The 17,196-nt window shown below is 41.8% G+C and overlaps 2 protein-coding genes across 6 annotated transcripts in view; one reads left to right on the top strand and one right to left on the bottom strand.

Moving 5' to 3' along the window:
• The first annotated feature begins 30 nt into the window (after positions 1–30).
• LOC110053771 (vacuolar protein-sorting-associated protein 36-like) lies at positions 31–9,695 on the top strand. The gene is made up of 15 exons (XM_020760051.2): positions 31–244; positions 381–449; positions 1,049–1,119; positions 2,184–2,298; positions 2,454–2,546; positions 3,029–3,115; positions 3,312–3,344; positions 3,889–3,966; positions 4,816–4,871; positions 5,422–5,500; positions 6,017–6,082; positions 6,754–6,818; positions 7,456–7,540; positions 8,561–8,637; positions 9,039–9,695. Exons 1-15 carry the CDS (start codon positions 140–142, stop codon positions 9,133–9,135), a joined length of 1,176 nt encoding a protein of 391 aa, XP_020615710.2. The 5' UTR covers positions 31–139; the 3' UTR covers positions 9,136–9,695.
• The window catches only part of LOC110053769 (uncharacterized), a 20,906-nt gene continuing 13,307 nt past the window's right edge, over positions 9,598–17,196 (bottom strand). For 4 of the 5 annotated variants that reach the window (XM_089273814.1, XM_089273815.1, XM_089273817.1 and 1 more), the window contains 7 exons: positions 16,767–17,179; positions 15,402–16,091; positions 14,575–14,868; positions 13,031–13,798; positions 12,370–12,415; positions 11,712–11,917; positions 9,598–11,207 (listed from right to left, as the gene is read on the bottom strand). In XM_089273814.1, the coding sequence (XP_089129940.1) occupies positions 10,953–11,207; positions 11,712–11,917; positions 12,370–12,415; positions 13,031–13,798; positions 14,575–14,868; positions 15,402–16,091; positions 16,767–17,179 (2,672 nt within the window). In that variant the 3' untranslated portion in view covers positions 9,598–10,952. The remainder of the gene's footprint in view (positions 11,208–11,711; positions 11,918–12,369; positions 12,416–13,030; positions 13,799–14,574; positions 14,869–15,401; positions 16,092–16,766; positions 17,180–17,196) is intronic. The other variant, XM_089273818.1, reaches the window with a different exon arrangement.

The following is a 17,196-nucleotide window of genomic DNA, read 5'->3' as shown; positions in this document are numbered from 1 at the left end:
CGATATATGGAGTGACACAGGCGATGGAAACTACCGCTGAGCGATAAACTGCAGGCGACAAAAACATGGCGGTTAAGAAACATAATTGAGATCAGTACTGAAAAAAAAAGCTGCATAGACGTGTACATTGAAGTTTGTCATGGATCGTTTCAGCTGGACTTCTTCCTCAAATTCATGTGTTTTACCAGGCGAATCCGGTGTTCACCAGCAGTCTGGGATCAGAATATATGATGGAGACAAAAAGGTAGAAAGTTTAGTTCTGTTTTCACGGTAGCAGAGAATCAGGAAAATGATGAAGTTTTGACACAGTACGTACTGTCGCTGGTTTTGTTCTTGATTTTGCAAACTGAAACTGTAGTTTCTTTAATATCTTTGTTCAGACAACGTTTGAAAATGGTACTCTAAAGCTCACAACACACAGAATAGTCTGGGATGATTTGGATCAACAGGTAAGGTGCACAAATAGAGAACTCCAAATTAAGCACTTTAAAAATAACGCCCCTCTTGATTCAGTACCACTCTGAAATAGCTAAGAAAACCCTTACCTCTCTCAAAGTCCAAGTCGTACTCTTTACATTTTTGTTATTATAGCCCCATAAGCCAGTTTGGTCCGACATATACTTGTAGATTGTGGCAATTTTGGTCTGATGTGTATACCAGCCCAACCCTCATGAATTTTAAGTGTGAGTCTCATTACTGGAGGACAAAACTTAAATCTCATGCCTATAGATCAATTTCTAATGCTTTGCTGAAATATTTGAGCTGCTACAGCCTTCACTGAGACACCTTGAGAAATAAGTAAACTTGAACAATGAAACAACAGAAAAGTTCATATGACTTCTCTGAAAATCGTCGGTCTCGTTCAGTCATATTTGGGTCACCTTGATTTGAAAATCCTGGCACTCCTAGAATAAAAGTAGGGAGGCAAGTGGTGGGCAGTGATGCATTAAGGGTCAAACTGAACCTTTAAGAAGTAGCTCTGCTCACACCACCCTCCCTCCAAGCTACATACAGTTTGTTATTTTATTCATTCAATGTTTGTATATAGGACAGAGCCATATCAGTGTCATTGTCCCTAGTAAGTAAAGTGGAAGAACAATCAGGTGGCTTCATGAGCAGGTTTGTGACATTTACATGAAAAGTGTAAAGTGTATTTGATGATCACTACCCAGGATAGTAATTGTTCTTGAGGTGTGAAAAAGCTAATAGGCTGGTAACTCATCTTAAATAGCCATTTGATCAACAATTTTCCTCCACCTATGTATACTGTACTTTTCCTAACCATTTCTAACACCCTGCTCTTTGCTCCAGACACATTAACCACCCAAAGCCAATGTGACACACCCCCTTCCCTTCCCTCCTTTATAAGCAAAAAAAAAAAAAATTACGACTCAAAGGAGGTCTGAAATTGACAATTTTAAATCCACAGAAAACCTTCCTTTCTTCCCGGTGTGTTTGTTTAAAGTACATGTAATGGCTATGCACCTATCATTGTTAAGCACAAGGGTGGGGGGTGAGCAGGCTACCCATGGCAAATTAACTCACCGAGCCTTCCTGTGGGTAGGGACTTTGACACTTAGGTGCTTCCCCAGGGTCAGGAATTTGACATTGCCGCCATCTTCGAAGATGGAGAGAACCTGGAAATGGGTCTCTACTATGGGTGTGAAATCTGCACAAGAGAAGATCCAGATGGTGGCCAAAAACATTCCTTGGATCCAACATGACACATGTTTGATGTGGTACCACCAAACTTGTGCAAAAGAATCTTGGCCACCATCACTCTGCCTTGCAGATGATGTCACCTTCCTAGGTGAGACTGTGGTTCATGTATCACCATTAATAAACACTATTTGAAAGTTATTTAATAAAGCTTCATCAGTTATTAAGGTCTGTCTCTGACAGAAATAAGTCACCATGGGGGCGTGAATTTGAGATTAACTTGGTGCCCAGAGGTGGGGAATTTGACTCTGGCTTCCTTGAAAATGTCAAATTACCCTAGGTCTGCATGCCCCCCCCCCCCCCATTCCCCACAACCCTAGGGCTTAACATTTATAGGTGCACTATCTTTGAATGATTGCATTATTTTTTTGAACTCAAGAAATGAATTGCACACGGAGATGGGATCTGTTCTGATTTAAGTTGTTTTTGTTGATGCCTATTCTTTGATGATTTTTTCGCTGCAGTGCAAAAGTGATTGTAAACTTCCACCCACCTCCAGCAAACAAAGAACCTGGTCCATGTGTCTCCAGTCCGTATGCTTGTGTCAAGTTTTCTTTTAAACAAGGAGGACATTCAGAGGTAAAGACAAGTGAGTTAAGGTATTTCTTCAAGGTTTAAAGAAGATTTTTTTTCTTGGTGAAGTTATAGACACTGTAAAACTACAATTTTATAATTTTTTTATTCTTATCCATTCTCATAACACTCACTGGCTATCTTTTGTGTTCTGTTTGTAGTTTTTTGCTCGGTTGGTTGAGCTGATTAACAAGAAATCATGGGTGCAACAACATACCCAGTCAACCTCCAGTGGCACAGCAGGAAAGCAACTGGTAGATAGGATCTCTGACAAAAACTTCAGACCATCTTTGTTTGACATGACAAAAATGTGCCTTTTTCAGACTGTTATAAGCACATAACAATGATGTTGGCTTTTTCTGATCAGGAGTTCTGGAAAAAAATATTTCATAAACAGTAATTATTATATGGCTTGTGTTTGTAGGCGATATAATGCATGCTCTGATTGGTTAACTCTAAGGCATTACATGCATTCTCCCATAATGCCCATAGGCTGATTAGGGGCCTGCAAAGACAAAGCAAAAAGCCATATAATAAACAACTTATTGACCTCGAACGTTCAATCTCTACGGGAAAATCTCCAACCTCTCTGCCTTGCTGCTTTGACCTCACTATCGCTTTGTTAATACGGCAAGGTCCTTCACGGAGATTCTCCTGTAAAGAACTCACTCTTGGTCATAAGCAGTTAGCAGTAATTATGATCAGATTAATTATGAATATTTAATCTCTCTTTTAGGGTCAGCCCAGAGGAATTGGAGGAATAGTAGGAATTGAGAGAAAACTAGAACAGAAATCTAAAGAGACTGATGACTATATTCAAAAGGTGAAAAATACTGAGGTTCATTTGACTGACTGGGTAGGAATGCCACACAGATGGGAAAATATTTCACATCGTGTATGAGAGCTATCAAACCCCACACTTACTAGTATGTCTCGGTAGCTTGTGCTTTCAAGGTTGGTCCAGTAGCTTATTTGTAAATGCTAAAGTGTTTAATATTTTCCATTATTTCTGATGTTAGGCATTTAAAGATTTAGATGCTCTTATGGAGAAGGTATGAACAAAATATTTATAACAATTTTGTTAATTCTGCAAATTTTAAACCATTCTATGGTCTGTGAATCCATCTCATTTATTAAATAATAATTGCTTGGCTGCAACACTTCGGAATCATTCACTTACGATTTCTTAGGAGACATCACTTTTCCCTGGGTAACATTTAGGAGAGCAGGGATGATACAGTGGTTAGAGCATTCTCCTCCCACCAATAAGGCCCGGGCTAAAATCCTGGACCTGGCATCATATGTGGGTTGAGTTTGTTGTTGGTTTTCATCCTTCAAGATCCAATGGTTTTTCTCCGGGTTTTCTGGTTTTCCTCCCTCCACAAAAACCAACACTTTCCAAATTCCAATTCGAACCAGAAAAACTGGAGTGGATGAAAAGCCACTCTATGGCTGTGTCTCTGGTAATTCCCATTTGTTTTATTTTATTTAATATTTATTCTGCTCTTTAATTCAGAGAGTCGTTCCCACTTGCCAGTGGGTGTAGTTCAGGATGGTTCAACTTACAGCTTGCTTTTCTTTTCTAAATTTTGCCAGGCAAAAGAAATGGTCGCCATCGCTGATAAAGTGGCCTCCAAGCTGGAGGAGAAAAAAGGTTCAATTACTGAGGATGAGGTAAATAACTATTCTTATGCAGTTAATGCCCAGTTTCTGCATCAATGCATCAACCAGCTTGGTCACTTGATTCAATTGTTATATGTGGTCGCCAACACAATACTATTGGTGAAAATATTTGGGATGGTTCCTTCCCAAGAAGAATGCCTTTTGGGGATGGGGGGTCAGGGCTCCTTTACTGAACAGTGCCTTGTAATTGAGACTACCTTCCACAGAGATAATACAGTGTAGTTGTCAGCTATAAAGTGAAGTGTTCGTTTGAAATCATATACTGTAGTTTTTTTAAAAAAAAATTGGAGGTAGGACCTAGTTTATCCACAAGGAGCACACAATCTTGTTGAGTAAGATGGCAGTGATTAAAGGAATGTAAAGAATGAATAGTTTTCCTTTGTCTCAACTTGTTGTCTCTTACGTGCGCTTTCAGCTAAAACCACGTTCTGCAAAACACTATAACGCGGAACTCGTACCTGGGCCTATTCACGCTGTGCCAAAATGTTCTGGCTTTTACATATAAATAGATGTTAATTGACAAGTCAATTAAAGTTAGTGGCTCTGTAGAGCTATGTCATTCATCAGGATTGAAATCTTCAGACGTCTCTGAAGTGGCTAAAGACTACTCCATTTCCGAGTTACCTTGTGCCTCTGTTTCAAAACGAGTTCGATTTACATGAAAATGAACTTCTAGGCGGAACACATTTTCATATGAATGGGTTTGCACTAAGACTCGTTTTGACACAGAGGCAAAAGGCAACTCGGAAGTGGCCTATTGAATGCATAAAAACAGACGAAAAAGTACCTTTTGTACACCATTTGCGTTTCAATAATTCGAGTGTTTGTGTCACATTTCAGACAGTTACATTCAAGTCATACCTTTTAAGTATGGGAATAGCTAATCCTGTGACAAGGTAATTAAATGTTAGTAGTGAATTCGTGAATATAGTGAATATTAACTGAAAAACAAATTGGGTCATTTTTACTCTGGCACTTCAAGAAAACAAAGGGATAAACAGGCAACATTCAGGCCACTGCCACACTACGCCGGAAGAATTTGAAAACGCGGCTTTATTTCTACGGTTAGGCGTACCGTCCACACTAATCCGTCACGAAAACGTAGCTTTTCGAAAACACTCTTCAAACCGGAGAAATGTGAAAACGCCGGCTTTTCGTTTCCGTGTGGAGATAAAGTATTTTGAAAACGGAGTTTTCTGAAAACAATGACCTCACGATAATAAAGCAATTTCCCCGACCGAGTGTTTTTCCAGCAGAAAAAAATGACCGATGACTGTTGCGTTTTCACTGAGTGTCTTAGTTTCTCCGGCGTAGTGTGGACGGAAAACATTTGGTGCGTTTTGAGAGTGAAACCTCCGTTTTCAAATTCCTCCGGCGTAGTGTGAACGCGGCCTCAAGCCTAGCCTTCCTTTCCTATGGCTAAGAATGTACTTTATGTTGTTTTAGGGAGACACACGGATCAGGCGCGAGTTACCATAAAGAACTAGCTAAAGAACTGGGGACATTCTTACAAAAGATCATCATGGTAAGATTACTAGGCTTCGTTACTTGCAATAAGATGATTTTAAAACACCAAGTTCTAAGGAAAAACGTTGTTAGTGATTATTAGCTCTGATTCTACGAGTAAGTAAGAATGCCGTGCAATTATTTTCAGGTTTTATCTTTTTCATTGTCATTCAATGATTGTTTATGAAATTCGTTACAACGTGGTATCAATTAAGAAACACTCAAACAGACTCTGACAAGAAGATAAAGATAAAGAGACAGTTATATATATGTGTGTAAGGTCTGCGAGGGAACCTCGCTCAAAATGCGGAGCCCTACACATCCAGGACTCAATTGTAAAGCCAACGCGAAACTTCAGTTGAATTCATGAAGGCAGAGGGTCGGATACTCGTGAAAATAACCTGAAAATGACCAACAGCATACATGTTTTACCGGTTGCTGCAATGTTGTGTAGCAGAAGTGAACATAGACCTTTAAGGAATGGTCCGAAACTAAGGACGCTACATAGACTTTTTTATTTGATTTTTTTATCAAGGATGAGGGAGGCATGATGACCTTGACTGATGTGTACTGTAGGTTCAACAGGGCCAGAGGAATGGAGGTTTGCATTTTGTCAGTTTCTATGGATTTTTCTCCCTCATCAAGAAAATCATTCGACATAACACAAACGGTGTATAAACATTCCAGTTTTTTTGTGTGGTTCTCTCTTTCTCACGTCTTTGGTTCACGTTATGCTTAGTTTTGGAAGTTTTTTTCAATTTTTTTTTTTTTTAATTTGAGAAACGTTATCAAGTTTTTGTCAATGGTATAGGCCCCATTATAGAAGGGCGGCCTGAGTATCCCATAGAGCGGTTTTAATTTGAATGTCGAAAAGTAATTGGTTTTGCGCTTGCTACGCTACGCGATTGGTTTAAAAAACTCGCGCCACTTTTTCATCCAATCAGAAGTAAAACCAAAACCAATCGTGACTAACTTGGAGTTTTGATTGGTTCACTGTATTGTCTGTGTCCTTTGTGATTGGCTAGAGTGATTACTCTGGTTTTGGTTTTACGGCACTCAATTAAAAACCACTGTATCCTGTTAATTCCGATTGTAAACCTTAACAATTTCCCTACTCGATATCCCGTTTTATCTGATCTTAATATAGCATATCCCACCAATTCTCCCCCGCCCTCAATATCCTGTATCCCGTTGTTTTTTAACCTAAATATCCCGTATACCGAAAATCCCTAATAGGGCTGACCCTCATCGAAATATTGTCTCTCTCTCCAGCTGGTCTCTCCTGACGATCTAGTAAATGCGGCCAAAATGTTTTCATCTGTGAATATGCCACTAAAGTAAGTTTAATGCACTATTGGCCGACTTGTGAATATAACTCTTCGCTTTTCACAATTATGACCAATGTTGATGTTCACCTTTCTGTCAGTGATCTGGCGGCGGTTTGTCCTACTCACACCTCTGGCGTGCCGCCTTCGAGACCGTCCCCTTCCGTCAGGGCGTCAAGCAGTTTCTCCCAAGAACGGGCGGTGCGCATTGCCCAGTGGGCGCCTTTCAGCTTACCTCCATCACCGCAGGATTTCTTCCAGCCCGCTGTTCACGGGGATAACTTTGATTACTTCTGTGAATTTTTAAAATAGAGGGTAAAATTAAGGATTGCTAGAACGTTTAACACCCCCCCTCCCGAGGGGAGGGTGGAGGAGGTGGTTGAACCTTCCAGAGTCACCGATTTCTCCAGAGCCACCTGATTTCTTGTCGTGTCAGTCAGTGGTCGTATAAGGAATGTTACCAAATTACTATAAGTTAAACTTCCCATATTATCAAATACTTCTGGTCAGTGATCACCTTGGGTTTCCAAAACTATGGTCGCTTACTGGAGGTTTCATTGTAATGTATTAATTAATATTTACCACTGAAGCTTATGATTTTTTTCGTAGAATGTTGTCTTTACACGTTTTTGTTTACGTTGCATTGTAGATTACGAGCTTTTGACAGTGGGGTCTTGGTTATTCAATCCTTGTCTCACAGTGACGAAGAGGTTATACGGACAACTAAGCAAATTGTAAGTATGTCTACACCATTTTTTCTACTTGTGACTGTCGTCCTTCTGTACATATAAAAAAAGTTCAAATAACTTTTAATCCCTGCAATCACTGAACACAACGTCGCGCTAAATAGGTAAGTCCGAGCTTCAGTGCTAGTGAATAAGTCGATGAAGGAGGACGCACGAAGCCGCAAATTTAAAATAATTAGTTAGATCTAGGTACTAAAGTGACGAAATGGTGGCTTCTGATTTTATCAGCGATCTGAAATTAATGAAGTAAATTTTCACTTGTAGCGACACCCAAGTATTTTAGACTTGAAATGGAACAAGTAACGTTGAACGTTTACTTAAGTACCACTAAATTAAACAGTCTTTTTCACATAATTTGACGACTTTTTGATGGGTTTCTTTTGGGTTAACGAATCACATTAGGCTTGTCGACTCCACTCACACTTTTCCAAGATGTTGATTGGTCGAATCAAAAGAAACCCGTCAAAAATCAGGTACAGCGGTACCGCGTGCGTCGTTTTTAACATGAGGCCAAGAAACGCCTTGCACTAGGCCGGAGGAATTTTAAAAGGGAGGTTTCACTCTGAAAACGCATCAAATGTTTTCCGTCCACGCTAGGCCGGGGGAATTTAAAAACGCAACAGCCACCGGTCATTTTAATTTTGTTTTGTGTTTGGAAAAACCTCAAGCGGAGAAATCACATGATTATCGAGAAGTCATCGTTCGAAAAAGCTCCGTTTTCATGTTTTCTGTCCACACGAAAACGAAAAGCCGTTGTTTTCAATTTCCTCCGGTTTGAACAGCGTTTTCGAAAAGCTCCGTTTTCGTGACGGATTAGTGTGAACGGTAGGCCTAACCGTAGAAATAAAGCTGCGTTTTCAAATTCTTCTGGCGTAGTGTTTTTTAATCAACGGAGCCGGATGGTGAACAGAGATTTGTGAATAGTTTAGTGTTAATCTATCGAAAGAATCAGGTCGTGATATTTGCTATCAGTCTAATGAAAAACGCTTTTACCTGTTTTCCTTTTAGCTTGATGAAAAGTCGTCATTAACAGCAGAAGAACTGGCTCACCTGGCCAAAGTCTCTGTCATGTTGGCTAAAGAACGGTAATGTTGGATACTTCTTCCTTGTCTGTGAGCTTCTGTGCTCAGTTTTAGTGAAATCTTATGATTCCATATTGCTGTAACAGAACCTTGGGCTCAGGCAACATGTTATTTGTAACGTATTCGAACCACGTCGAGATCGGATCTTGTTCAATCCCCTCCCCCTCAATTTTTTGCCACTTGAATATTTTTCCTAGGTTAGTTATGACTTATTTATGTTACTATTGGAGCGGTTTTCAACTGAGTGTCGTGAAACCAAAACCAAACCAATTACTTATCAATGAGACTACTCAGCCGATCTCAAATCGTAGTAAAACCCAAACCAAAGTAATTGTCTAAGTACTTTTGACACTCAATTGAAAACCGCTCCAATTAATGTAACAACAGGTTGCTATTTTTGACAGGCTCCTGGTCACAGAACAATCTGGCAAAGCATGCCGGGATGACAGCGTCGAAGGTCTCCGATTCTATCCCAATTTGTTCCTTGAAAGAACTGAGTGAAGACCACCGCAAGATCGTGGGAGTTTATTAAACTAAGACTAAAGCTTTTCTGTAAAGGTTTCATGAGTGTAGGCAGTTGGCTTAGACCTGAAATGTTTGTCATCATCAAAGCCCTGGGTTCTGCGGCGAGGGGAGGGGGAGGGAGACGCCAAATTTTTCGGACTAGTTCATACCTGTAGTGTTTTCCTTCAGCTGCAGTAAAAACGGCATTATCAGTTTTGCCATACGTGCTACAGCCAGCGTCTTGACAAGGCCCAAGAACAACAGGCTAGGACACAGAAGCCGCTAACGCCCTGTGTTTCCAATGCGGACGAAGGCGCTACAGTTAAGCAATGTATAATAAATTTGTTCTTGTACGAGGACCACTTGTTTGTCAGTCCCTTGGAAAACACACGACAAAAGCCTCTCAGCACTCAAGGAAAAGCGAGACAAATAACTAAAGTCATGAGAATGGGACAACTATTCACGCCTGAAGGGAGGCGCAAAAGAATATCCTTTTTAATTAAAAAATTCTCATAATAAATGTGCAAAAAGTTCTTCAATAAAAGTGATAATTCGTAGTTTTGTTACAACTCACAGTACTTTAAAAAAAAACATTATGAAAACCACTTAGAAAAACTATATTTATAAATTATAAAAATTTCTTTTAAGTTGATACATTCTGTGACGAAACATATCGAACTATACCTAGCTAAATATCTTTTAATAAATGAGGAAAGTTTTAAGTTTCTAAACTGTTGGGACGCGTTAGCGGGCAAGTAAAACAATAAGCTCAAGGTAAATTTATCGCGAGTTTGTAAACCTGACTTCAAGATGATAAATAGCTAAGCTTTGGGTTGATGTCAAAAAGCCTTTCCTTTCTTTTGGCTTGGTGTAGAGGTGTAGTCTGTGTGAAATGCGCGAGGAGTGCCTCTCAAACTGCCGTTCTTTTTGAAGACTTGTTAAAGGGAATCTTAGCTAAAAAACAGTTTTGTTCCAAATCGTTTGTGTTTAACTGTTTCTGTGATTTGAATTCGATATTTCTTTGCCTGTTTTCATGCTGGGCGTTTCGCTTCTGCTATTTTAGGATTCTAGATTTCCCGCGCGCCGCCGTGTTATATTAATTTTTGCAAAGCTTGATGGGAAATAATTATGACGGCTTTTCGCGGTAGGACGTTTTTAAAATGCAACATTACGCGAATGTACAGATGTTAAAAAGGCTTCAAATCTTTTATGACTTATATTCGAGATGAACATGTACAGGTCCAACAAGAAATCTTTCTCTGTAGACTACATATTGAGATCTCTGACCAGACAATGACGTCAAAATTACCATAAAGTAAACATGGAGAGGCCCAGGTGGCCAAAGACTTCGTATTCGAACTGCTTACAGAAACATTAACTTAGAACCCCAGGATCAGAACCATCAGGTATACTTTTGAGCTTAAACTGCTTCTCAGCCAAGATTCCCTGTTAAGTTTCCATCTCGATACTATTTTCAGAGTTTAGTGCCAGAAAATAAAATGCTGAGCCACAATAAACCAAGCTGCCGAAGAATGGAACAGGCTTTTTTTCAGAGCCAAAGCGTTTATCTACAACCTAATGTATGCTAAGAACCCTGGATTTTCTATATGCAAATTCATAAACTTACGATCCAGTTCAGAATTATAAAATATCCTACAAGTATACACGAGGGGTCTCTCTCCAGCGCGATGGTGCTGTAGAGGTCGAAAGCTCCTCGGCAAACCTCGGCCAGTTCTCGGAAGCCTTCGGATTCCTTTATCATTTTCGTAATTCCTATGTGTTTTCACCCTAAGACTTTAACTCTTTCGTCAGAATCATCGCTCAATATGGCCCTTAACTTTGAGACAGAGCTCATTTAATTTGTCTTCTGGAAAATAACTTGTAGGACCTTGCGACATGTCTATATAAAGCAGCTTGGCAAAAATCAAAGCCAGTTGTCCTGCGGGTGGCCAGTCAAGAAACTCGAACAATAAGGGAATAATGGGTTTTCTCAGCGCGTCTGCTAGCGTGACTTCTCTTTGGCACATTTCGGATTTGCAGTAACGCTGTGTCACACAACATATCACCACCTGGAAAGAAATAATGACATATGTAGTCAGAAACGTTACGTGACGATCTTTATAAAGGCTTCAAAAGAGACCGGCAAGTGTTAAGCTTGGTAGAAACCCCGGCCGTTTTAGTCAGATAGGGTATCGATTTTGGCCATTTCAGTCTCAGATAGGGCCGGTATTGTTCTTGCACTCTTGTCTTGATTCCGGGTTTTCTTTTAGAAGCTACTCTTTCATCATTATCGATAAGACTATCAACAAAAGCCCTTCACAATGCCTTCAACATCAGGCTGAGTTAGGGAACTAACTATAAGACAGGTCTGAAACAGGGTAGATAGGGTATCGAATTTTATATCAGGCCATGAATAGGGTAGGGAAAATCACAGATTTTGGTCTTAAATAGGGTAAGGGTTTTGTGAAGCGGGCCACAAACCTCCACCTGATTTTTCTGGGAGTACCCCCCCCCCCCGCTCCCCCTCTCTACGGGCTAGAAACAGGAGGGAGAAGACATTTATAACGATCCACCTTTGAGGCTCTGATCCCGGCGTCGATCTCCGCAAACAAAGAATCTCCTCCGCCCATTTGACCGATATCCATCCAGCACTGGAACCCAGACTCCTCAAGCTTGTTCTTCAGTAGTTTGACAGCGTCCTGAAGATCCCATTGATACGAGATAAACACTTCGGGGCGGACGTCAAGCACTGAAGGGCCAGCGCTATCAGTGTTGTCTACTAAAAATAAACAGATGTACGAGGGATTTAACGAAACAAAAAATGCGTTTACATATTCTTGTAGCTTATACTGCCGGAACCAGAGTTCGAAATGAAGATGATCCTTCCTAAAGAGGGTCGTCGTTCTTGGTAGCGATAGCTCCCCGGTCCCACTTCCCTACATAAACCACCGTCTGCAGTCTTGATATTACCAGGTTCCTAGTTCTGTATTTCGCCGGGGTAAATCTCTTTCGCCGTCCGTTTCGGCCGTTCATCTTGGATACGACTACAACCGCAAAGTTAGACTAGTCATGATACCGAAATGACAAAAAAGTTCATGAAAAGTTAAAAGAAAGAGAACATTCGATTGACTTCTTTCCAGCATTTTGCTCCCTTGTGGTGTCAATAAGTTCAGCCCTTGTTAAGCTGCGAAAAGACGATGCATAACGATAATAATAAGAAATTCTACTAACCTTCACTTGTTTTCTGTACATCTGGGAGACCACTCAACTCGTCAGTCTGAAAAAAAAATGTTTTGTTCATAGGTAATTTTTTTTCTTCACGTAATACCAGAAAATGAACCGGCAACGAACCGTACCGTGAAACGCTGTATGGCAGTTACTCGAGGAAGCGTAATTCTTTAATCTTTTTGTCAATTTTCTTAAGTTCTGCACCTATCAAAAAGTCGCAACAGCTCGTGAATTTGTCGCAACCGGCTTCTTTCAATTGACTTGCCCGAAAATTCTTACGCCCGCCGTGTTGATTGGCGGAAATTGCTATGTATACCCAGCAGTCTCACGTGCGAAAATAGCCAAAAGAGGTCCGCAGAAGACAGTAACGAAATCACTGTGTGGGGCGAGTAAAATCACCGGGGTGTCGCTGGCGTAAAACGGTGGGAAACCCATCATAAGAATATAAAACAATAAAAAAATACACTTTTAATCAGAAACGGTTTGGGCATTTTACTTTTGAACAAAATGCCGCTACCAATTGCTTAGCTTTTCTTTGCCAATCAAGGCAGCTAAAAAGAAGAGGAAAAAAGAATCAACATCTGATAAAACGCAGTGAGGAACAGTCTCTTTTTTTTTTAAGCCAAAGGATCTCATGGCTGAGGCTTCAAAAATTCTAAATTACCTTGCTTGTCGAGCCGCGCCACTCATCTAAACCAGGAACATCCAGACGTGAGCGGGCGCCGAATGTCTTCGTACAAATCAATTTTCCGTCGTTTGAAATCGGAAGGAAGTGGATGCAGTCACTTTGTGCGCAGGATTGTGTCTTGTGCTTCGCGCCAGCTTTGGCTGAACACGACGGACAAGCCACACAGAACTCGTAATACATGTTACGAAGGCATGCAAAGTCACGTGATAAACTACTCAAGATCGATTCCAGGCGCTCGCGGACCAGTGCGGCCACACCATTTCCATTGTCAGACTCTTTCGTTTGGAGAACGACTTCGACAAACGACTGCTTGCAAATGAGAAACAAGTCAGTCTGGCCCAATATAAACCTGGCAAGGTTTTGAAACAAGTTCGGTTCGTCCTTGCATCCCAGCTCCGGGCACCCAGCGATGAAGCGAGACACAAGCTGAGGAAAAAGCCCGTGTGGAAGAAAGCCATCGGGAAAGTAGATATAGAGCGAGCAAATGCCGGTGAAAGACGTGTCTAGATCAATCTCTGGACATGAGCACAGCTGAGCTGGTACAAAATACTTCACAGCCGGTGAATCCTTGTCGGTGCTTTCTGGCGTGAATCTTGCGATCAGACCGTACATTTCCATCATAGAGAGAATGTCGCTCTGTGATTGGCCATCACACAAGAACTCATTAAACACGTGATCTACCAAGCGCATGCTCAGAAGGCCAGTTTGCTCCAGCTCGTTCCAGGCTGCGGCATGACGCGGATTCTTGAGAAAAGAAAGAAAAATAACACATTACTCTAAGAGAAAAAACGGTCAAACAGACGTCGTTGTATGGCTGTAATTTTTCCTACAGCGCACGTTCTCATTGGCTACTTCGAGTTCACATGACATCTTCAGATTATGACGTTTCCCGCCAAAAGTCTCTGAGTGAGCAACCTTGCCAAATCTATGACGTCAGACAGTAACAATGACCGACGACCACCATTACAAGTGTATCTACTATTAGGGAGCTTAAGCCACGACGCCTATTCAAAACTGAATTTATATTTTACCAGCGAGATTTGCAGTTAGAGAGTTAAAGCAACGACGACCCCGAGGACAACGCCTTGTAAAAAAAGAATTTATATTTTATATTCGAACTTTGCAATTGTCTAGATCTGTTCAGTGCGCCAATGGCTCTTAAAACGTGCTCACTGAAGCTAACTATGCAATGACAGCGTTCAATTCCAAATGGAAATACGAAAAATTAGCCGTCGTCGTTCGCTTTCCTCAGACTACGCAGGAACTTTGTCATTTCACGTTCTTGTTTGGAGAGGACGGCAAAGAAATAAACAGAGATTTATAAGGCACGTGCACAGCTACTGTTTTGCTTATCAAAACTTTTGTTTCGTGACGTTCTCGTTGCCGTCATCGTCGTGGTTTGCTTAAGCTCCCTATTGTCTAGAGCGGCTCCGCCTCGGGAAAAATCGAGATTCTCGGGAAACAAACTGTTTCCCTCGGGCTTCAGTCAATTGATTCAAAATACAAGCACGATGTCATACCTGCTCGTCAAAAGGTCTTATAGTGATAAGCTTCCTAAACAAATGAATCAGCCACTGTGTTTGAAGCACCACCGTGTCACCATGCCAAATGATGATTCCCAGGTCGTGATAAAAATCCAACATGGCCACCATTTCCAGCTCGTCCTCGATAAAGCACATCTTACGCACAACGTTGTACAGCTGAGAAACCTTCAGGTAAAACGTCTTCTGTTGAACTAAGGCTTCGACGACCCTCTCAAAGTTGAACCAGCGGACAGGGACATCCTCTCCCATGTAGGGCTCTAAACGCAATACCTGGGCCAAAGAAGGATAGGTAAGCAGTTTTACGGTATATCGATAGAAGCTTCTGGTTTGGCGCTCACAGAAAAAATGAGTGACGTTCCTTTTTAAGTTAAAGGCAAAAAGATAAAGTCTGCACACAAGCCAGGGGCCCATCAGGCTGGTCCTAATCTTCGGTTTCTGTAGCATGAAGTGACCAGGAGTATTTCTACTCCCCCCTGGATGGGATGCTAGTCCATCGCAGGGTTACCCCCAGCATTAAATTCCCCGGTACCCATTTATACACGTGGGTGGAGAGAGGCACTGTGAGAGGAAAGTGTCTTGCCCAAGAACACAACGTCCCCGGCCAAGGCTCGAACACGGACCACTCAATCCGGAGTCGAGCGCACTAACCATGAGGATACCGCGCCTCCCACTTCTTTTCTTTTTAATGCCAAGGCGAAACATGCAAGTTTATAGTTTTGTATTGTTTGATCCTAAAAATAAGAATAAGGCCTCTTATTATTTAAATGCACTTGGTTGGAAAAGCAAAGTTAACCCGTATTTACCTCTCTTATTTCCTGCCGAACTTTCTTAACGCCCTCATCCTCTCCAGCACGGGTATTATCTACCCGGAAAAAGGGCCGTCGTACGTGTTGCTCGTACGTCCTCCCAGAGAGGCTCTTTTTGATCTGGGTCTCCATTCGCTTAGGGTCCTCAAACGGGGTGTCCACATGGGTACCTACTATGATTACCGGTGGTCTTAAATACGGCTGCTCTTCTTCATGTCCCTTCTCTTTGGCTCTGAGCTCGGCACTCAGGTTATGCACAGAAACGAGCCATGACAGGATGCTGTCCAAGTTCGTTTCGTCTCCGCTGGAGTGAGGGATAAAGTCGTGCACACCTTGACGAACACAAGGCTCCATTTTAGCGTTCAGCTCCTTGCTCATGTTGTAAACGAGCACGTAAATTGCCCGAGGGGACAAAAACACGGGGTGTGATGCGTAGTACAGATGTTGGCCCGCGAAGTCCCATATGGTGACCACAGTCTCTCTGTCGCTGACCTGCTGTTCACCAGCTTGGCTCTGTAAGTACTTAGCCACGAGAGATTTCACGTCTTCTGGCACGGCTCCTGAAGTGTCCATTTCGATGTGAATGAATTCTGGATCTATTGGCAAATCAGCGATTTCTTCGGCTGCCTGCGGGAGGTCTGGAGAGGGGTCGGAGATGTTCTCCATTGACACATCTGCAGGTTTCACCTAAATGAAGGACGTAAATGAAAATGTAAGCAGGTACAGGAATAAAACCACCTTTCGTCTGATAAAAAAGGAGCTTCGTGAACGACTGGCTTAACGCGCTGACCTGTCTTCAAATCCACATGTCCTGCATTCAAGTGCTTTACCCTACCAACAGCCAGAAATTTTAGCAGCCTCTTCGGCCACACTATGTAAACAGATAACCTGTTGGCTCCTCTCTAGTTGGTATTCTATGTTTGCTTAGTTTGTTTGAAATATTTATTATACACGGCACAACAGGTAACAAGCGGCTTTAAATGCAAGCCATGAACAAATGCACCACCGTTTCCTTTAACTTCCCTTTTAAATTAAGAGCTCTAGACTTCAAGTAGAAACAGTGAATTCGAATAAGTTGGTTTAACAATGAAGACAACTCATTTCTTATAGCTGTACATTGAAGATAACTCATGCCTTACATTGAAGACAACTCATTTCTTCGCTTTGGGAACCAACTTTTTACAGTTAAGCCGGACTAAATTAATTTTAATTCGTCACGGATAGTTTACAAAGGGCGTTTTGCAATCTGTTTGATCTTCTCAAATCTTACTCATCCACGACTTGCTTGTACGCGTCTCAAACATCTAACATCAAACTTTTGCCAAGCCATCATAGCATTCTCCACAGACTAACCACCCTTACCTGGCAAGCCTGTGGTCTTGACGCACCCTGTGTGACGTCACTCTGCGCAGTCTCGGTTTCCACGCTGGTTTCTGGTTTCTGTTCCTCGTCACCGGAGCGCAACTCTCCCACCACAAGTCTGGCGATATCATCCGCGAACTCAGAAGTAAACTTCTCGTTCTTCACAAGCTGCCAGTTCATCACACGATCAACATCCAACTCAAATCTCGACGGATCCACCTCTATCCCCTCAGTACTAGGTTCGCCAGGATCGAACGTCATTCCAAGAAGCGACTTCTTTAAACTTGTTTTACCGGCTCTGTTCTGGCCGATCAGCATGACGCGCCCGCGATACACCCTGACCTTGCCCTTTTTGAGTGCACGTTGAAATGCCCGCTCAGCCTCGATACCACGCGCCTGAATCTCGGGCGGAACTGAAGAATACAACAAT

Source organism: Orbicella faveolata, unplaced genomic scaffold (genome assembly GCF_042242905.1).
Source record: "Orbicella faveolata isolate gen_17 unplaced genomic scaffold, um_ofav_v1 contig_35, whole genome shotgun sequence".
NCBI lineage: Eukaryota > Metazoa > Cnidaria > Anthozoa > Scleractinia > Merulinidae > Orbicella > Orbicella faveolata.
The sequence above is the reverse complement of the archived record's forward strand: the minus strand, read 5'-3'. Positions and strand labels throughout refer to the sequence as shown.